Source organism: Halyomorpha halys, unplaced genomic scaffold (genome assembly GCF_000696795.3).
Source record: "Halyomorpha halys isolate HHAL.00 unplaced genomic scaffold, Hhal_1.1 Scaffold4.1, whole genome shotgun sequence".
Lineage (NCBI taxonomy): Eukaryota > Metazoa > Arthropoda > Insecta > Hemiptera > Pentatomidae > Halyomorpha > Halyomorpha halys.
The window spans coordinates 3930373-3953431 of record NW_027116287.1 but is presented as its reverse complement, the minus strand read 5'-3'; the positions used below and the strand labels follow the sequence as shown (position 1 = coordinate 3953431).

Here is a 23059-nt window from a genome sequence, read left to right as displayed (position 1 = left end):
AATTAAGATAATTAATAAGATTGGTATAAAAAATTATAAATGTATTGCAATTGAAATAAGAGGGCAGTCATATTTTGCAAAATTAGAAAATTAATAGTACTAACTACTTATTGTAAATCATTCTATATTAGTTATATGCTGACATTATATACAAAAATATTCAAATAAACTATACTTCTATGTTCTATTACCTCAATGCTTATTATACACAGTTTTAAATTATTTTTCATTGAGGTGACCACATAGACTATGCATTACATGGAGGTCATTTTCACTAAAGAAAAGTTTTGCACAAGAATGATTTTTTCTGCTAAGATTTTAAATATTTTATATCCTAGTTTGTTAATATGTTATATTTATTATAAAAAGGTTTATTTTTCATTGCTATGGCTAGTTCAAGAGAATTTTAAAAAATGTTTGCTACATCGAGGTTCCACAGTAATAATAAATTTAAAGAAATAAAATATAACCTTAAATCTGAGTGCTTCGACATCATAATGGCTGGGGTTGCTGTCGATAAGGGCTCGAGCTAACGGGTTTGATATCGTGGGACCTTGCTCGTCCATGTGTGATACCAATGCTTGAGTACCTAGTCATAAAACAAATCTATATAGCAAACAAAATTATTTTTATCATTTCTAAATTTAAATTATTTCAATCTTTTATATTAAACAGATTGAAAACTATACTTGTTGACGAGATCACATCTAAGTTTTGAAATGAAAGTCTATACCGACGTTCTATACTCAAGAAAAAAAAAAGGTTATGGAGGAATAAATTGATTTTTGTGATGCCAAATAGATAAAACGGAAGTAGTGAGGGAGAGAGGTAGGGCAATGCTGTATGTGTTTTATTTTGTAATAGGGTAACAGGAAAGCAGGAGGTCAAAGATTCAATTTTCCTAGCAATGCTGGTATTGAGTGATTGAGTCAAGTCCTCAGACCTCCTGCTCTTCTGTTACTATATACAAATTTCCTTGCTAGAATTGACTAAGGAAATAGCTGTTCTATTCTAATTATTATCATCATCATTATTATCATACTTAAGCTAAAAGAGGGAATGCTTGAGCACTGAACTCTAATTGTATGATCAATTGTCTTACAAACACAAAGTAATAATTTACTTTAATATTGCAAACCTCAGCTACTATCATAGCAAATCCGATAGGAGAAAATTAAGAATGTCAGGTCAGGATATGAACAATGGGTTGCCAGTAACATCTGTAGTTTAAATTTAATAAAATATTTTTATCTCCAGCCTTCTATTAAATGACGTCTTGGTATTAGAATAAGCACTAAATAAAATTCCCTTAACGCTAAAGTTTAATTGATAATATAAAACATTAAGTATAATGCCGATACTTGAAGCAGAAGGAAGACTCTCGACAGAGCTGTGGTGGGAAGACTTATGATGGTGATGGTGATGGTGATGATGATGATGGTGATGCTTTCGACTCAAAGACTTAGTTTCACATTTCTGCCCTCTCACCCTCTGGCATACAGAGCTTGCTCCACACACCTGAAAATTAGTAACACAGTTTAAATAACAGCACTAAATGTAAGTAAAAAAATACAAGAAAGTAATTTCAATTATTAAGACTTAGCAAATAAAATTACTCACTGGAGGCTGGTCTGTGAGAAGCTCTTCTTGTTCGGCGTAGTCAGAGCTGTGGCCTGGTGAAATTGGAGGCTCGTTTCCCTTTAACATTATATCAAACATAATTGATCATTAAGTTAATTATGAAAATAAGAAAATAACAACTGAAATATACATGAAATTAATATTTTATCATACTGTCACATAGAAGAAATAATAAAAATAATTTTGTTCCCATTTGTTTGCTTGACCAAATTTATAAATATCAATTGATTAAAAAAAAATAATAGTAAAAAAGAATTTTAATAATTGCATTCCAAGACCAGCCAAAAAAAAAATTACAGTTATAAACAGAAATTACTGTATTACTTTCTTCAACAGTTTTTGTTCTAGATTACCATGATTAAACAAGTTCTTCCAAATTTGGTTGATTTAGATAAGCCCAGACCAGAGGAACAGAGACAAACAATATAAGCATGTTATTATTGCCTAGTAAAAACAGTAAGAAGCCATTTGCTGTTGAGAGACACAAAAATCACTGTATAAAACATTAATTAGGCTAGTACTAACTAATGTCTGAGAGACATGGCCCTTATCGTGTGTGGGTGCCAATAGTCTAATGTTATTTGAGAGAAAAATCTTACAAAGAATTTTTGGACCTGTAAAGAATGGTGACAATGTAGAGTTACACCAAATTTAACCCAAACCAAAAAATGGATGTGGTTCAACATATGACAACTCCGAAGACTATTGTGGGCTGATAATGTCACAAGAATTAATGGTGACTTGTTCATTAAGAATTTATTTTTGGTTATGTGGAAGGAAAAAGAGAGGACAACCATAATTGAGATGGGCCATTTATAGCCGAGGGAGTTAAAGCATCAACTTTGACTGCCTCTAACTGCAGCAGTGCCAGTTTGAATTTGGCCTGGCTTATATTTCTGTGGCGGTACCATGAAATGAAATCTTGACCTCCCCCCCCAGATGGATAGAATAGGGACTATATATCAGAAAAAACAATGAGCAGATGAAGTTGAAGTTGATATACAGAAAGATGCAGACCCTTGCAAAAGATGGAGAGAAATAGAGAAAATGTCTTGATGTAGCGAAGACCCGTACTGAGTTGTAGTGCCTATGATGATAATGATAATAAGGAAGAAATTCATTCACATCATGATAATATAGTAATAAAACTGTTAAAGAAGACAAACAAATATTAAACATTTATTTAAATTTTTAAAGACTAATAAATGCCATGTTAACCATTCTTTAATTATCTTTCTAAAGACTACCTACATTAAAGGCAATGTATATTTTTCATTATTTTTAAAAATTAAATTCAATCTTCTAAAAAACAACATAAAAGAAATTACAATTAAAATTGTTTATATTTTGATAAAAAAATTATTGTAATTACATTGAATGGCCTAAGCCTATGGTACACCTCCATCTCCAAGTGCTCTGACCTGCTTGTTTCCATTGACAGCGACGAAAGCCTCGAGCTAAAACAGACATTATATCACTATCTAAAAAGAAAAAAGAATATATCATCCAAATAGAACGAGTAAATATAACAAAACTGAATATTTCTGTGAATTAATGCAAAGAATATGTCAAAATGTTTCACATTCAGGAAGGAGTGAGATAAAATTCAATTTGATACTTAGACATTAAAATACTTAAGATCTTATCAATAAAAAAAATAATTCTATTCTTATTTAATCTACACTTGGCTTTGGTCCTGCACTTTCAAGTTTGGAGTAATTCGGTAACGGAATGCAGATCAGTTATAGCACTTATGGCTATCTTCAATGAAAATATATTGATAACACTAATAATTATTCTATTTAAACATCATTTTCTTTTTACCGCAGTAGATTATTAGGGGCTGATTAATAAGAACAGGAGTTGATTTATAAAAAGGTAGGTATTTATTTTGAATAGATGTGGGATATATAAAATAGTTGAAAATAATTTTAATAGATTTTATTATTGAATAAAGCAGCGGTTCATAACCCGTAAATGTCTGTGGACAAGTAAGTAAATAAATTTAACTGTGTACATACCATTCTGCCTCCCAACTTGGTGCAAAGGGAATCCATTCCCACTGCCTTTTAATTTAAGACTCTATCATAATGAATTTGAATTTATTTATGAAAACTGTTCAAACAACACTCAAATATAGGATTTCAAAATGAATTGCTGCTTTGCTTGAATAGAAAATGAATTTGCTTAAACACAAAATAAAAAAAAAAATTTTTCTCTCAGATGTACAGACAGTTCAAGCATAACAACAATATGTTGCTGGACCCATCTGCAGATTGCGAATTGGAAACCAATAGAATTAAGGATACAAACAAATTTATTGATTAACAATCTGCAATAATAAATTTTTAAAATTTAAATTTTGAACATTATTCTACTTCACTCCTTTCTTAGCCAAAACTAAACAGAATTTAAATAATATAAATAAATAAATAATGAAATATATTAAATATGATAAACAATATCATCTATAAGAAGAGTTTTCAATTAAAAATTATTATAACCATTTATGGGAAGTACAGGTTTTGTTGACAAATTGAAATTTTTCTTAATCAAATAGGTGTTACTAATCAAAATTTTTATTAAAAATTTAACTTATCTATTAAAGAAACTATCATAATAATTTTCCAAAAGTGGATATATCAGCTTTTGACAGAAAACTCCTCTTATCTTATAAAATAAATGCAGGAACTTGCATAATTTCACAAGAGCTAATAGTAATAATATATATATACATACATATAAATGATACAATAATTACCAAACACTATTGACATCAGAAGCAGCATAGTCACCACTCTCACGAGAGACCCGATGCCTCATGAACGGCTGTTGGATGAGGGCCCGTTGGGAAGGGAGGGATATATCGCCAGCAGATCTTAAGGAGATGACTCCCGCATCGCTCACTCCACCATTTTCGTTCATTGTAAAACACAGCCTAAAAAAAGACAATAGATTCCATCTGCAACAATACACTTGGAGTACAACTGGTACTTAGTTGTAAAATCACAAAGTTAATAATTTAAAAAAATATACATAGTATACTCTTGATAAGGTTTTTCATTCCACTGTTTTTAATTGTACTTATTTATTTGTCTTTGCGGAGAGCTTGACATGAATAGTTTACTATCTTATATCATACATTATTTTAAAAAAAAAATGATTTATTTGTGTCTGAATCAATGAGTTAAATTGTATAACACTAATGAACAGTACAATCAAATTATACAAACAATCCTTAAATAATAGACCAGAAGAGGTTTTCAAATAAATCATTTTTTATACTTTTAAGGTTACATTGATAATTTATTTGTTTTGAACTCTGTTGAACATTATTAAAATTTTTGATAAATATTATTGTTTCAGAGATTTATGAAATAGAAAACAACAATACATTATAACTAATATTAGAGTTGGTTAACGGAGGGAAGAGGTACAGGTCACTGCAAGAGGACATTTTTTATTAATAATTCCTAAGTTTTAATAATGATTTTCAATCATATTCATGAGTTCAATCATATTTGATCAGGACAATACCCTATTTGGACAGAGATATAGACTATATTAACTATATTTATTTATTGTATTGATTAATACAACTTCATTCTGAAACTATCAACATTCTGATCTGCAATGTGAGCTAAAACATTGGTTGCTAATAGCTAGTTTTTTGATCATATAAATATTTAGTGATTTTCTTTTTTTCCCCTTTCCAAGATTTGTCTTTATTTTAAACAATATTTTCACTACACCAATCTTTCAGAGTCCTCCTTCATCTGAATGGTACTTCCTATAATAACAATAATATTCTGTCTCTTCCTGGCTCCATATGTCTAAAATCCATAAACTTTACTTTGTCAATTTAAAAAAAAAAAATATATTTTGGAAAACCACAGGCTAAGTATCTTTAACACAACTGTCGATAAATAGGGAGAATATGGTATCATATTTTAATCTCATGACAATGTAGATGTAAACAAAGTACAACAAAAATTACTATAAAAAATACAAACTGATGATACCTGGATGGTGGCGGATTGTCTCGCATCAAAAATTCTTCTGGATCGCTCTCATAAGGAGGCTCATCGTACCAATGGCCAGTTCGAAGTTCATCTTCGTACATATAGGTGTCATCTCCAATGGCAGGAACTCCAGTTCGTACAGACTGTAATGGAAAACAAAGAGATATACTTATAATACAGACATATGAATAATAAATATAAGACTTCATGAACCTGAAAGTTCAAAGCTGATACCACTAATTACGGTATACACATATCAATCCATCAGAATCGGACCAAATGTGATATATGAATATATTTACAACAAAAATATTCATAATTAACATGAAATGAATAATTGGAAAATAATAAATGTTTCTAACTTATTTATTTTCCCATTAAAATGTGATTTTAAAGTAGACAATTATACTTATATAATTATTTCAAGAAGAAAAATTCTTCTGTACAAGATTTATTCTGAAATTATTATATTGTACTTTATATAGAGCTTTTGTTATAAAAGAAAAATAATAATTCCTATTTCATCATAACATGGCTTTAATAAGAGGAAAAAATTGCATTAATTTTTGTTTTAATATTATATATATGTTTTAGAGAAAAACTCTCTAAAAGCATTTAAAAGAGAAACTACTATCTTTCCTTTTAAGACACCTTTAGATGGATAAAAAGCGTTTGGTTTTTAAGAAAAAGAAAAACAAAAAAACATTTTTAATATATTTTAGTTTTCAAGACGTTCGAAGTCTTTTTACTATTATTATAGAAAATCATTACCCTAGTCATTATTAATTACTACTTAAGTTACTAATTATGGTTAGGAAATTATTATATGTTACTTCAATCAGAGATTTTATTTAAAGAAATCATACTTCGTATCCACGAAATTAAATTAATTAAAGAAAAACATTGCATTAAGTTAAAAAAAAAATGTTTTTAAAAAACAACGCTCCGAAATCGTTGAAAAATAATACTTTCATCTTTCCTTTTTAAACGCCTTTAGATCTATAAAAGATGATGGTCTTGAGAGCTTCTAATGTAGAAATATTATTAGAGTGCTACCAATAGGTAGTTTCTCTACGTGCCTGTATTAGTTGTAAATATCATTAAATAAATAAAAAAAAAATCTATAAAAAGAGTTTTCTTTTGGGGTGAGAGGAGGAGGGATAGAAACAAACCATGTTGCATATATTATAGAACCAGATAATATTGTATTCTCATCAGATTTATGCATTTGAACGAAATTTCAGTTTGATGGGATGGTCGGAAGTAAGTTAAAATACGATTACAAACTTACGATAAACAATGAAAACGAAATAAAAGCGTTCAAAAACAAGTTTTTAGTCGATTATATGTTCCAATTTTTACCCGACTATATTTTTCGATTGAAATTTTAGTTAAAACAATGACAATAACATTATTCAAATTTTTCATTTTTTTTTCTATTTGGTAAAATTTTAATCATGTTGAATAAGCTTTTATTCATGATTAAAAATTCCGATTAAGTATTCGGTGAGTTTTTTAGTCGTCTAAATTTTCAACCGATTTATAACCAACCTGTTCTAATGCCATAATGGGGGCTAAAATTTTATTTCGAGGACCCACCACAGAAATAAAAGTCGACCCTCCAGGCCGGATTCGAACCGGCACCGCTGCAGTTCCTAGGTTGTAAAGACCTGCGCCTCAACTCCCTGAGCTAAAGACGGCCCATTTTAACCGACTATTGCTCAACTGCCGACCGTCATCAAAGCCTGAACTTCATCAGCGTTAACCTAACCCTCCGACGTTTTTACACCAGAGATTTACCCGACAGGTGAAAAAATTTAAATTTTTAAGGATTCAATATAAGAGGAGTCTAGCTACGAAACTAATAGTAAGCATCCAAAACATCCGTTCAATAAGATAAGGTTTTTTCCCTCCTTAGTGTAATGCAATTTTTAATTGTAATAAAAAGAAAAGTATAAAGTAACAAAATCAGATAAAACTGACGGACGCAGAATCTGAAGAACAAATGACGGAAGCCGAAGAATAAAAAAAACTGAGGTAGGCAAGACCATAGCCTTTTCTGGGAGAATTCTAGCAAACTAAGTTCACATGACAGCTATTGAGGTGTAGTTCGTATCAATGCCGTATTAAACTAAATAGATAAACAAGGTATTTTCAGATATGGGAGACAGTTCAAATTATTTTCAGAACAGCTTTGAGCTATAAACAACACACCAGTTAAAATAATTAATTAAAATAGGTTCTTTCCTTTATTTTTGATTAGTAAAAACATGAATTACTTAATTAAACCCTATTTTTTAACTACATCAGTGATAGAAACAGATCAATCTTTCTTGAATCTATTCTACTTCACAGTTCATTCTTAATTGCATCGGGAATTACAAATGAGTCAATAGAAGATTACACTAAAAAACGGTTCATGAAGTGCTACTTCCAGTTGCCGACAGTTAAAGGAGCAGTGACCTACAACTTGGGAAACCCAACCTCAACTCGAAAACTGATGCCCAGGCTGCGGCAGGACATTCTGTTATAAATTCTATATTTATTAATTAATTATTCACACTACCCCTATTTTACTTATTATTATTTTTTTTTCTCTTCTCTCGTCCATTTTTCAAATTAACTTGTTTCTTTTTACCATTAGAGGGCAACTGTTTGTTTTGTTAAATCAACAAATATCATTATTTTTTGTTATTAATTTTACTTTTATCTTTTATTAAGAAGCATTATTCTTATCTATTTATTTTTCTTTTAGTTATAACATTGTATATAGTTAGAGGTGTCTTTTGCACGAGACTGTACCCCCCCCCCCCCGTCCACCCATAATAAACTGTTAAAAAATATATAATGTCACGGTTATATCAACCATGTACCAGGCCGATCTGGTATAAAAAAAAAAAAAAAAATTTCATTCTTGACTCGTTTTAATTTATGATCAAAGGAGTAAGGAGGTTCAGTGGCCCCAGGGGTTTGAGATAGACAGGGCAACTACTGAAGGGACTATTGTCTTTTAACTTTTTAATGACTAATAAAACTTCATACCGCTATTTTGAACACTAACAACTAAAAAAACCTATTACAGGCTGTTTTATTAGTTGAAAAATTGACACAATTGGTCACTCCTTGGTCAACTAGTAATTTTATCGATCGTAGGAGTTAGGGGATGGATTAAGGGGCCCTAGACCCTTAGTATAAAGATGGCATTGATCTGTACAGGCTCATCTGATAGGGGTTACAGATTGACTCAATAGACATTGACAAATATTTGCCTCCAAAATCGAAGATCATTACAAATTGCTACTGGTCCAGATTTTGGGAACATATTGAGATAAGATAAACGTGAGTGGACTAACCTTAGTTTGTGGAGCTCCTTAAAAGAGGGAATGTTACCCAAACTGCAGCTCACGTGATCTTGTTTACCAGATTTTTTCGACTCTTGGAACGAACTATAGAAGCATCCAGTCCGGTCGATCAGTGAGATTCAGAAGTTAATCTAAAGCCAATGCCTACCGCATCTATGTTCACTTCTCATTTATTTTTAAAACATGCGTACTTTTTCCACCCATTCACACGCTCTATCTTACGGTTTCCCTATGGAAGGAATTTCAGGTATGTTGTTGCGTATCGATAGATTCAATCTGCCACTGCTTGGCAAGTAATCTTTTAATTGACTTAATGACGTAAAATACCAATCAAAAACATTCTAGTAACTTTAAAGTTTTAATTTTTTTTATTTCACGACATAATTCCTCTGTCTCAATTGAGATACCCTCCATGACAACATAAATCCTGAGGACATAACTCAACAGAGGCTCTCTCGGCTGCCTGCCAGTGATAGCCTGTCACCGCACTTCAGAGCCCCTTTCAATTAATACCGCATAAAAACCTACTCGACCCAGTTTTCATCAGCAACCCACTCAAATTCAATACCCCCCTCCCCCCGGCTCCCAATTTAAAATTACCCGCTCAGAAAAATTATAAACTCAAGATTTAGCAGCCCTCTAGGAGCCATGAGAATGACAAGGCTCTCTTGTGATTTGGAGGAAAATTCGAGGACCTTTTCCAGCCGAGGAATGAATAAGTAATTTCACACTCCTTGGAACCCCTTGATCTTATTTAGTCAACGGATAAATTGGTTCGCCCGCTCTTAGGTTTTTCCTTATAATAATGACGAAATTAAGAAGATGGAGGAAAAAAAAAGAGGTCCAACACAATTTTAGAGAAAATTCAACATTATAAAAGACAAGAATGAATTAAATGAGATCATCCTCACAATAATGGCGTACATGACTATTTGTGACTCGGATCGGATTTATTTTTTAAGGCCTTTCTTCCCCCCCCCTCCTAAAAAAACTGGAATTTTTAACATAAACACAATAACGATTTTGCCTGATTGAAAAAATATAACTAATTTCTTTTTAAAACAATCTTGATCCTTTTCTCTCAACTTTATTATTTTTTAACATCCGACGTTTCGACCTCTCAGGTCATTCTCAAGGATTCCTTATTCTGTCTTCACTCCTTTTTTTTTCTTTAAAATTCATTATTGCTGGCTAATTGCCTTTGTCCCAATAATTTCTTCTATTAAAATATATCCTAAATTTAAAACTTTTATTTATCACTTTTATGTTCATTAATAAACCCCCAAACAGAACCTACCTTCAACCCGTTGAAGGTAGGTTCTGTTTGGGGGTTTATTAATGAACATAAAAGTGATAAATAAAAGTTTTAAATTTAGGATATATTTTAATAGAAGAAATTATTGGGACAAAGGCAATTAGCCAGCAATAATGAATTTTAAAGAAAAAAAAAGGAGTGAAGACAGAATAAGGAATCCTTGAGAATGACCTGAGAGGTCGAAACGTCGGATGTTAAAAAATAATAAAGTTGAGAGAAAAGGATCAAGATTGTTTTAAAAAGAAACTAAACCACTCTCAAACAACTATATTAATAAAAATAAATCTAATATAACTAATTTATTTGCCATAAACTTATTTAATAAAAAAAAAATTAAATAAAAAGGTTACTGCCTAAAGACATTTTTAGTAAGTGGTGATATCCTTTTCACCCTCGCCCTCGGTACGCGACAAGCCGATCAGAATACAACGTCTTAATCCAGCCGAGGTCTGCTCTTAAAATCGAATTAGTTAAAGAAATGAAAAGCCATTATTAAAACACTTAAATAATGTCGGCGACATAACAGAAAAAAAAATTAAAAAGAGAGAAGTTTAAACAGGTGTATCTGTCACCTCTTTTAGCATTCTAACAAGTCATTTTTGGATTCCTTCTGGGTTACTTTGCTCCATGTAGGATAACACTGACATATAACGTATAGTGTGTCTCACCAGCGTAGGGAATAGGAGTAAATATTGAAAAGAGAAATAAATCTCACGATTGGTGGGTGCGAAGTATCGTGGCAAAATATCTCGTCGTTTTCCGCTAAACATGTCTCAAATTTTCATTACCAGATTGCTTCTTCTCGAAGTATAAAGGTTAGTGTAATCTTTCAAGCTAAGTTATTCAAATTCTCTCAGTGATTTTAATTTTATATTCATATGAATATAAAAAACATAGATCATTTGGATTTATTAATTAACTTCTGTTCGGGAATATTTTCTGTTGTTTTACCAAACTATTATTTAAAGCAAGGTTTTTCATTAAGTTTGGAAAAAGAAAACTTTTTTTTCAAATAATTTTCAAAGTAAAAATTATTTATTTTTTAATATTTTCTATTATGTGTGGTTTTTATTTTGGTGGTTCATTTATTTTATGATTACAACCTTAAATTGAACCATCTATTGAATTTCAAGTGTTTATTATGAATTTTAGAAATCGGGGCAAATTTTTTTCACCATACCCATGAACTTTGGTCCACTTTTTGATAAATGAATTAAAACACAAATATCAACACATCGTAAACTAGCCATTTTCTCTTTCGTTTATACTTCAAGGAAATTTAAATTTAAATTTCAGAGTTTTCTAACATCAGCAAAATTGCAAAATATCGAAAAAAAGGGCAAAATATTGCTCGAATTAGCCCATTTCGACGGTAATAATTTTTTTATCAGAAAATTTTACCAGATCCTTTTCAGGCATTGAAGGTAATTTATAGATTGATTGGTAAAAGTTTATAAAATAGTATATCTTCCTTTCTATTACGGTATCGAATTAAAAAAAAATTAATATATAACCCTTAATTAAACGACTGGCCACCTCCCCTCCACTCCACCACGCTTCCGATTTATTGTCTATGCCTGCTTAACCTTTCGCTTTGAACAGGTAGGTGGGTCCTGATTTATTCTTTGCACATTTATTATAATTTAATATCATCATTATTAATTTTATTTATATTTATTCTTTCACGACCTTTATTTAATCTCAACTTTCTTCTTCATTCTTCGTCTGTTAGTGTGTTTAAATTTTGTGTTTCCACACCTATTTTTCATTTTTTTTTATATACGTCTCCAGTACTCTTTTAACTGTATATTTTACGTAATTTTTAATTTTTATTCTTACGATTGTTACAATTTTTTATTCATTATTTATTCATGTTTATTTTATATTAATACTATTTTATGTCTTCCTTCCTTTTATTTATATATAATTTTCTTATCACTTAATTTTTACATAATATTTATCCTACCTTAATTTACCTTATTGTTGTCATGTTCTTAGTTGTTTTGGTATCTTTTTAGCCCTGATGAAGCCCTGCAAAGTTGGGCGAAACGTCGGACATTAAATAGTTAAAAACTATTTGTTCTTTTTTGACCGCAACCCTGACCATCTTCTTTTATTTAAAGTTATACGGTCAACTATATATAATTAATTAATTCACTTTAATTTAATTTTTTTAATTAGCATTTAATATAATATTTAAAAGTTTTTGTTGGATTTTGCAATTTTAAGTAGTTCATTACGTATAACAAACTATAATTAATCTATATACATTAACTACGGCGCACCGCACCAACCTCATCACCACAAACTGCAATGGCAAGCAATTCAATTGACAACGTGCCCAATTGGTCCTGGACGAGCAAACGGAACAATAATAGATCCAGTAGAGATTTTATTTATTTATATATAATTTATTTTTTTAATTTGGGTATGAATGTGATATTTAATAACTATTACTTATTGCCCAGGGTTATGGCGAATTGTAATATTTATCAATAAATAAAATTTAGTAAAAAAAAAAATACAATGTTATTGATTCATACTTCATTCCCTTCCTGCACGTTTCAGGGGAACTTTGTCCCCCTCTTCAACATTATATAATTCACTGTTTATTTTTAAAACAGTACATCTACAAAATTATACAATGCGTTAGTTTTGATTATAAATAGAAAAAAAAAATTAATAAATAATTGCGTATTTTAAAATTATATTGTACTTACTTAACATGTTCTAATTATCTGTATATGCAATAAATAAATTAAGAATAATGTACTTTTATTCTTTTTTTTTTTACTGAAAGATAATTATAATTAAAAAAAAATTAAATAAACAAACTCGGTAGAAAAAGTGGTGTGCCTCAATTAAACATCCTAAAACCATAATTTAAAATAATTTTGTTATAATGATATATTAATTTGACTTCCACTACTATTCTTATCAACGCCTCATGTATAAATAAATGTTATATACCTCTTCATGGTCTCTTTGGATACGTTCTTTCTTCTTCAAAGCTTCCTGCATTTTCAGCTGTAAAACAAGAAAAAAAATCACATTAAAATATCTAAATATCTTCAAAAGGGATAATTTTTTTGTTTTCTTTTTCGGCCAAAACTCCCATTTGGAGTCCTAACTGCCTAACCATGGTTGGGCGTCAAAGTTCTTCATTTTGTGGGACCGCTACTCAATGAAAAAAGTCAACGTCCCACGCCGGATTCGAACCGGCATCGCCAATAGACATCAAATTGGTAAGGCTGTGTCTTAACCACTGAGCTACGGGCGGCCCAAAAGGGATAATATAGGTTAAAAATTGATTTTTAATATGAAACGCCTTGATATTAAAAAAAAAAAAGAAGTTATTTTTGGCTAATAGAATAATTCTGTAATGAAATAAAAAATATTTTATATTATTTTTATTGTGTAATATTACATTCTGTCTTTTATTTATAAACAATGTTATAGGGCTCACAAACATATAAATTAAATGATAACAAAATAAGAAATAGAAGAAAACAAAAAGAAAAAAAAAATTAAACTTCAAGTAAAATAACATCTTAAACACAATCATTCTTATTTACAATCATTCAGGGAACTCCAGACCCCTGGAGAGAGAAGCAGGGCTCTGGAAGACTCAACTGCGTCACTGATATTAAAAGCCAGTGGAGAATGAGTAAATACAAAAATAGTAAAAAGGAATTTAATGTTAAAAAACAAAATACAAAAATGTTTCGGACATTTTGAAAAATAAAAAAATTAACACGGATGATATGCACCTAGTTTGAGCATAGAGCGTTTTGGTTAAAATCAACACATATTAATGGGCCAATGAGGACAGATCCGGTGTAGAAAGGGAGGAGTGACTAGTGAATTATAAACGAAACATTTCAATATATAATTAGCAATACATTATATTACAAGCCTATAGAGCTATGCAAATACATTCACTATAGCAACCTTAAGTACTGCCTTAATGTAATTCAACCTAACAAACGGAATGATAAGTATTTGTAATGGTAATATTAAAAGTGGGGGGCGAAGTAGCTCACAATGTAAGGCAATGAACTAACTCCTGTAACCAGGTTCCAGCCCATTCGTGACAGATATTTCATTTTTTATCAACTGTGGATCGACATGCCCCAATGAAATGAAAAATAGTTCATTATTCTGGGACTATGTCCCTTTAGAATAATTACAACGGCAATTATAATTTTATAGGTCATAAAACAGTGTGGCCAAACTTAATTGTAACGAATAAACAGAGAGAGAAAAATTTATTAATTAAAAAACTAACTGACTAAGTAAAAACAAAACAAAAAGTTAATTACAAAATATCTGTACTATTATAATAATGGGTCAGATTGGTTAAGCAAAAGGTAGTGAAATATAAGGGATTTAAACGAGGAAAGGGTTGGTACATGACGTATGTTAGAAGGAATGGAGTTCCAGAGATATGCAGCTCGGGTAAAAAACGAGGGTAGATGTCAGATAAACGGGATCTGATAGTACGGGATTGGGCAGAGAATTTGATTGTAAGTTTTCTAGGATATAGGAGGGGTATTGAGTATTAAAAAGGAAGCTAGGAAATACTGGCATCGGAAGGATGGATAGAGCCACTTAAGCTCGGTGTAATACTGGGTTATGTGCATATCTTTGGTGATCCCAAAAATAAATCGTACTGCGCAATTCATAAGAAGTTGAAGTTCATAAGGTGGGTATCGAATCCTTCAATGGACTAGTGGAAAATCTAGCGAGCGTGAAAGCTGTTATCAACTCCTTACCACTGTGGAACGCATGAGCCTACACTAGTAGTACATGCAATAACAATAATCTAATCCCAAATGATTTTTCGTCATTAATGAAGACTTCAGATGACCATAAAGAAAATACTTGATTACTCAGTAATAGTAAGCTTGTTTTTATCACAAAACAGGCATAGACATTTATGAGGACCTGAAAAGAACCATCTGGTCGCATAAAGCTATGATAATTCGAAACTCAAACAAATCAACATTACGATTTTAATACTTTGAAATAAGCTTTTAGCAAGTTTACAAAACAATACTAAAATCTGTCTGGAATTACGATATAGAACTGTGGAGGGCAGCTAAATTTCCAACATCAAACGCATTCAATCCTTTTAGTCAAAAGTACTTACTATGAAATAAATAACACCCTACACCATGCATGAACTTGATATCCGCTTCCTGGTCATTTCTGACATACGGGGTGGGGAGGGGATTATATAGAGGTAACTAACCTGTTCTAACCATGGCGAGGGGTACGTTGGAACGTAATGAAAAAAGTCAACAACCCAGGCTTGATTCGAACCGGCGCCACCAAAGTTCCTAGCAAAGACCTGCGTCTCAACTACCCGAGCCATGTAGGGCCCATCACTCATCGCAAATATCCTTCCCAGAAGGTTGGACGTGTTAGTGGCCCAGAGATAGATAGAAAATAATTCCTCTTTTTCTATTCTAATCTAATTCTAGAAAATAGATTCTCCATGCAAGTCCTGAGCGTCAGCGGCTAGCGTCCTCACTCAGCCTCCACTGGCTTTCAATACCAATAACGCCATTGAGAGAGAAGCACCGGGATCTACCAGAATCCTGCTTCTTCCATCACAAGTGGGGAGGTTGGGCGGGGGTGCAAGATGGGTTTGTAGTTCTCAGGCTGAACATAAATATTTAATATAGGAATGAATGGATTTAAGATTTATTTTTTTATCATTTAATTTATATATCGCTTTAAATATGATGTGTATTTGCTCTCTTATCAATTTTCAAATCTATATTCAGTGGAATGTTATATTATAATATAAAGAAAAAAATCTTTATAAAATAATAAAAAATCAACGTATCATTCAAAAAGTATATCATCTCAGCTATAATTATTTATATAATTTCTATACAATATAATATCCATATCATTAGTTCTGATTTAAAGGATTCGCGGGGAATGTCTCGAAAACCAAGCATTCATTTTAAAATTTTTTTTAAACTCCAAAGACTTGGGTTCAAATCCAGCTGTTGCATATATTTTTGCTGTTACAGTAGCCGTGAGTCAACTTTGTTGGTCCGGAGATCTCTCAAAGGCTACTTCAATATTTTTCCCTATTCAACAACATCTTCATAGTTTTTTTATATTTTTTATAGTAATTTATTTAGCAGGACTTTCCTTCAAAACTTTATTATAGCATTTTCATTATTAGATATGACAATATACATTTATATACTGGTCTCTTAATTAAGTTACAAAAATAGTTTAAACATTCACACACTTTTTGCCATATACGTTTGCAATATAAACTCTATGAAACAATATTCCCTGACGCTGTTTTTTATTTGCCTTAAATTGTTACTACACTTTTTCTCTCGAAAACATTGAAAAAAGAAGTTGAGTTATTTTTAATTAGTTCTTCGAAATAGAATTTACTCAAGCCTGACAGAGAGGAAACATAGTAAATCTTTGCTATGCATAGTTGTATTAGAATCTGATATTATTAATTTACTATATAAAAAGCTTGGGTTTAAGAATAAAAATAAAATGTTAATATCATATTTACATGAAAAAAAAGAAAAAAAGGCTTACTCTATGTATTGTCTCCTCAAAGGTGCTTCCTTTCTGAAGCAGTCGCATCTTATCATAATCTAAGGGAAGTGGGCAGGGCTGCTCTTCGGGTGTCAGTATCTGAAATAAAATTGTATATTATTACCAGGAATTATTAATTAATCAATAATTAATTTCTGGAAGCTTAATAAAACAAAACGGACAAATAATATAGTATGCTAATAAAAGTTGAACAATAAAATATCTCAAAGTAACATAAAATAATATGATCACATAAACGTAAATCAGAAGTTAGGAGATACTGGAGGCTATTTTTGTGACAAGAGGTGATACAATTTTTAGGTTATTTTAAGATTTTATTTACCTTCTCTTCTCTCTCAAATCTGCTTGACAGTTGTTATCATAGATATAGAATACAATAATCTATCAAAATATTACTTTAGTCTAGTTCAAATAATTTAAAAAAGATTTTAAAGAAAGATTTCTTCATGTTTTTCCATGTGATGCATTTTTCATTTTTGCCAGTGTGGGTGTCGGTTATTTTTGCACGTAAAATATAGGGAACTAGAAAATATTTCCTGGCATAAATGATTTTTATTTTGTTATCGAGTTTTACGAACGTTTTTTTAAAATTATTTTTTAACCCTCTTCCTGGCCATGTTTTTGAATTATCTTCCAGATTATCACTCTATCATAACTATAATGGGGAAGTTTGAGCTTTCAGTCTGAGGGACCGCTACGAAATAAAAGTAAACCCGCCCAGGCCAGACCGTATTAGAGGGAGTTGATGGGGACGATTATAAAATTTAAATCGTGTTTTGATACTCAGTTGTTTTGCTTTACATTTTATGAAAGGGGAAAGATAAAAAAAAAAACACCAATATACAGATTTTTCCTTATACGTTTTTCTTCCCTATGGAATTCTATTCCCTCCTTTATTGGTTACTTGAATACCCTTCCGACCTACAAATCCCGTATCTTCAACCACCTACTATCCACCCGATCCCCAGGGAATAAATATTAAGAGTTTCAAATAAACATGTTAATATATACAAAGAGAGATAATATTTAACATATAAATTAATGGATGTTTTTAATATTTATAAAGACGTTTTACTTTTATTAGAATATCTATATCTTTATTTGTTAGAAGATTTTTTTCTTTATTTTTTCCACTTTTTTGTCGGTTTATTTATTTTCATATTTGACGTTTCTGATTTTTTTAAAAACTATTTCTAGTTCACTTTTATTTTTTTTTCATTAGAAGTTAGTAAACTTATGTTTTAAGATATGATATATGGTTTTATTTTATAAACTCTGTTAATTAGTCTCGTTTATATCTTTCTTTTCTAATTCATTATTTTAATTATATTTTGTTTTACAAAATTTATAAAAGTTTTATAAAACATAGAATAGAATATTTCATATTAATGTATTTTTATATATAAAAAATTTATAAAAGGTTACTAACTTTATGATAATATCTTAAATCATAAAGTTAATAACATTAAGTTATTTATATGTTTCTTTTCTAATTCATTATTTTAATTATATTTTATGTCTTATAATTTCGTTTTTATTTTGAATATTTTCTATTTATTATTTATTTCTATCTATTACTAGTCCAAGAATATTACTATTATTATACATATGATATATAACTATGAAGAAAATAAAACGCCAACTCTGGCCACAAGGCATTAAATCGGCCTGGGACTGTGGGACGAAGTTGAACTGCGGAGTAGCCGGACGAGAAGAGGACAGCACGAGAGAGTTAGAGGTAGTTCTTCCGAGCAGGGCAATCTAAGCCAGGCAAACTTACTGCCCAGGTCTAATCCTCCAGGGAGGGTCTCATCGGATTACAGTTGGCACAACTGCTCGGCTTAACCACCTGTGGATTTCCCACCCCCTTCCAGTTCTTTAATTACATATTCTTTAAATATCCAACTTCCAGAGCCGTTGTCAGAATACCCTCCATGTCCACAACGAGGTACCTTGATTATTGTAAGCAGCTTAACACTGGCAAAGGATGGTATGTCATACAACTGGAAAGATGTCGGCGATTCTCAATTGTACTACAGACGAGAGCAATTAAAATATATGATAAAATACATATTTGAAGAGAGGGGTTACTAAAGAATGTTAGAAGAACAAGAAATACAACAGGCGAGGATAGAATCTATTAATTAAGAGCGTCAAACTACGTTTGTCTTGTACAAAATGAAAAAAATAAAATTCAATAATTTTTTTGAAGATACTAAGAATCGCAGAAGACGCCCCTTGGTTTATAACAGGGGTGGCCAGCAAGTCAATTTGGGTTGATTGTCGATCGCAAGAGCCCAAGAGGAGAAAAGTTATTTCACTCCAATTTTTTATTACTTAATTGGAAACTAGGAATAATTACTAGTCAAAATTGATGAGTCTGGCAAGTATAGGTTGAGGGAATAAAAAATGGTGGCTGTTTCAAAACGTTAAAAATAATTTTTTATTCGAAGCTCTTTACAGCTACCAACAATAGAAAATCTGAGAGAGCATAATTTAATGTAGAGTTAATTTGCTGGAATGTGAGCCCTAATAGAGCTATTTATATCCAATAGTTCTCGAGATATAGCTTTTTAAAAAGCAACATTTCATAAAAATGTATGGAACGTACTGAAATATCAGTAGTTAGTGAATTTATTATGAAAAATCTATATCTCAAAAACCATTTGACGTACAGATGTCTATTAGCACTCAAATTAAAGCTAGTTTAATGAGCTATAAAGTAGTTTCTTTTCGTAGGAGTAGTAATTTTCATGAAATTTGATCAAATGAATTGATTTATAGTTGTTGGGACAAATTTTCGTTAGCCAGATTTATATTCATATGTGAATATCATAAAAACTACAACCCCTACGAAGATAAATGTTATAAACTACTTTATGGCAAGTTAAATTTCCTTCAATTTGAGTGTTAGCAGTATATATTTTTTCAAAAATCCAACATCTTATAAGAACAACAAGAAATTAACATTTTGTGAGTTTATTTTGTCAAATATCATAAAAACTACTACTCCTACAAAGATAAAAGATATAAAATATTTTATAATAAATATAACTAGCTTTAATTGAAGTTTTTCATAAATCAAACCTATTGTCCGAACAACTATAAATCAATTTATTTTAGCAAATATCATGAAAACTACTGTTCCTACGAAGGTAAAGGTCATAAACTACTTTATAGCAAATTAAACTAGCTCTAAGTTGAGTGCTGACAGACTTTTGTACGTTTAATAATTATTGAGATATAGATTTCTCATAATAGATTCACTAACTACTGATATTTCAGTACATTTTTATGAAATGTTGCTTTTTAAAAGGCAACTCTATTAGGGTTCATATTTACTCTTCTTTAAATGATGTTCTTTTAGATTTTCTAGTGTTGTTGGTAGTTTTTAAGATATAGAGCTCCGAATGAAAAATTAAGGTTTTGAAATAGCCGCCATTTTGTATTCCCCCTATCTATACTTGGCAGACTCATCAATTTTGACTAGTAATTATGCCTAGTTTTCATTTAAAGTAATCAAAAATTGATGTGAGATGACAGTTTTTTCTTCCCCCAGCTCTTGTATTACAATGTCTGGGATTGAATTCCGTGTACCATGGACTTCGAAGCGATTGTAGAAGATATAACTTTCCAGGAATAATTTTAGATATATTTCATATGGTTCAAAAGTAATTAATTATCTATGTTTTTTAATTCTACTGAACATGAGTTTTTTGGCCTTTTAAATAATTATTGTTGTTTTTAACGTAGGTAGATAAGCCGTACATCTGTTTTCCTGGGCGACGTATACTCAGCAAGCTATTGACAAAGTTGCAAAAAGTAGGTCATATTATTTTTTCATAATACATTTTCCTGCCCCCGCCCAAAAAAATTAAAAGGCGAAAGTGAAATATTGAAATGAAATTATAAGCCATACTGTGATAAACCATCTTTGACAAGTTTCTCAAATTTACGAACAAATAGTATAACAATTTATACATTTTATTTGATAAAAAAATTAAATTGCCTTTTAAGTTAGCAAAAATGTATGCTGCTATCAAAAGTTGGTTCTTGAAATTTATTTTCTTCATGAGTCTATATCTCAAAAAACTTAATAAGTGGTTTAAAAAATAAAAAATAGTTTTGAACATATATATTACTTCTTCACCCATACTATGCTAGATTGCACCTGATACCGAACTGTTTTTAAATATAGTATGCATTTCACACCGAAAAAAGTGCATTTAAATGTTTCACTGAAACTTAACACAAAATCAAACCTAGTTCACACTTCAACTCAGTATTAACCTAACTTTCGGTATATACTCTAACTCAATCTAGAGGGTCTGCAAAGGTGTGGAAAGCCTAAAATAAACGTAAAAGCCGCGTTATAACAGGATGAAATTTCGACTCTCCACTTTCATGAAATTGTTCACCGACGATACAACCGAATACCGAATTTAACCTCATTCAAGCATAAACCGATTAGTGTCCAAACGTAACAGCAAATAAAATGTATCGAAGGGGTTCCCTGACCTCCCAAAAACCATGGACAAAAAGGTGTATACCCCACCCCTTCAGTACTGTGATATTATTTTCGAGGAAAATATAACAAAAAAAAAATCACTTTGGATAACACAATTCGCCAGCAAAGCAAGGGAATTATTAAACACGGTTTGATTTATTATTCCATTATAACGGTGGTTATCATTTTTTATTTTCGAAACGGTGGTTTATAACCTAGAACAGGGAAGTAACATGTGAAATTAGATTCACTGGATATGGCATGCAGCGAACTGAAAAATGATGGACTAGTCTACAGAACAATTCCCACCTTCATACGGATGGGAATACAAAATTGCCACAGATTGATATGTTATAATTGCAAACCGATTCACGCAGTGTATTTTAAGTAGATATGTATAAATCAAAAATTAACGTCTTATTTTATCATTGATAAATCTCATATCATAAAAACTAAAACAGAAAAATAATTATAATTTTCTAATATACATTAAAAGATATTGGGAGCTATGATGAAATGAGATAGTGCCATGCACAATGTTAACTAACATAGTACAAGAGCCCAAGAGGAGAAAAAAGACTTTTTTTTATTAATTTAATGAAAACTATGTATAATTACTAGTCAAAACTGACTGCCAAGTATAGGTAGGGGGAATAAAAAATGGCGGCTGTATCAAAACCTTAAAATAAAATTAATTTTTTATTCCTATTGAACAGATCGTTACTTAGGAACGATGGCTCTACCAAACCATCAAATTCCGTATTCATTCCTTACAATCCAAAATCCTACGTTAAGTCCTTGATGCTCCTTATTACGTTACAAATAAACTCATCCACAAAGACCTTGACATCCGATTCGTTGCAGATTTGGCCCAAAACAAATCTCAGATTTTTTCATTCCTAACTCCTTACCCATCCTAACCCATTAGTTCTTAATCTCTCAGCCTTAACAATCCCTGATAATCCTCCGAGGCGTCTGAATAGAAGATGGCCATGGGACCTTCTAATTTTAATTAATGCTTGAAGTACCACCCCGTAGTACCATTCGTTCCCATGATTTTCAAGTTTCAATTTCAAGTAATTTATTATTTTGTACAGTTGTAAATCACATTAAATGAATATATGAAAAAAAAAATTCGGTGCTCTATATATATAAGACTTATTACAACACTAGAAAACCTAAGAAACATTATTTAAAGTAGAGTTAATTTTCTAAAATATGAGCCCTAATAGAGCTATTTACGTTCAACATTTCCCGAGATATAGCTTTTTAAAAAGTAATACTTCATAAAGGATCTACCCAAAAATTAGTAGTAAGTGAATTCATTTTGGGAAATCTGTATATCAGGAACCATAAGACGTATAGATACCTGCGAGCACTCAGATCAAAGCTAGTTGTGTACAATAAAGTAGTTCATAACAGTTTTCTTTGTAGTTCTTTTTTTTATGACATTTGACAAAATAAATTCACAAAATGTTAATTTTTAATCGTTCTGGTAACATTTTTGAAAAAATATATCTTAGGAACCACGAGACGTACGTCTGCCAGCACTCTAAATAGAGGTAATTTAACTCACTATAAAAGGGGTATTCATGATCTTTGGTTT

The 23059-nt window shown here is 30.8% G+C and overlaps 1 protein-coding gene across 2 annotated transcripts in view; it reads right to left on the bottom strand.

Annotated features, from left to right (window-relative positions):
- Positions 1-23059, bottom strand: part of SKIP (Shal K[+] channel interacting protein) — a 181875-nt gene that overhangs the window by 4847 nt on the left and 153969 nt on the right. For both annotated transcript variants that reach the window (XM_014432057.2, XM_014432138.2), the window contains 8 exons: positions 16926-17024; positions 13311-13367; positions 5664-5806; positions 4403-4579; positions 3014-3098; positions 1621-1698; positions 1362-1518; positions 471-589 (listed from right to left, as the gene is read on the bottom strand). In XM_014432057.2, the coding sequence (XP_014287543.1) occupies positions 471-589; positions 1362-1518; positions 1621-1698; positions 3014-3098; positions 4403-4579; positions 5664-5806; positions 13311-13367; positions 16926-17024 (915 nt within the window). The remainder of the gene's footprint in view (positions 1-470; positions 590-1361; positions 1519-1620; positions 1699-3013; positions 3099-4402; positions 4580-5663; positions 5807-13310; positions 13368-16925; positions 17025-23059) is intronic.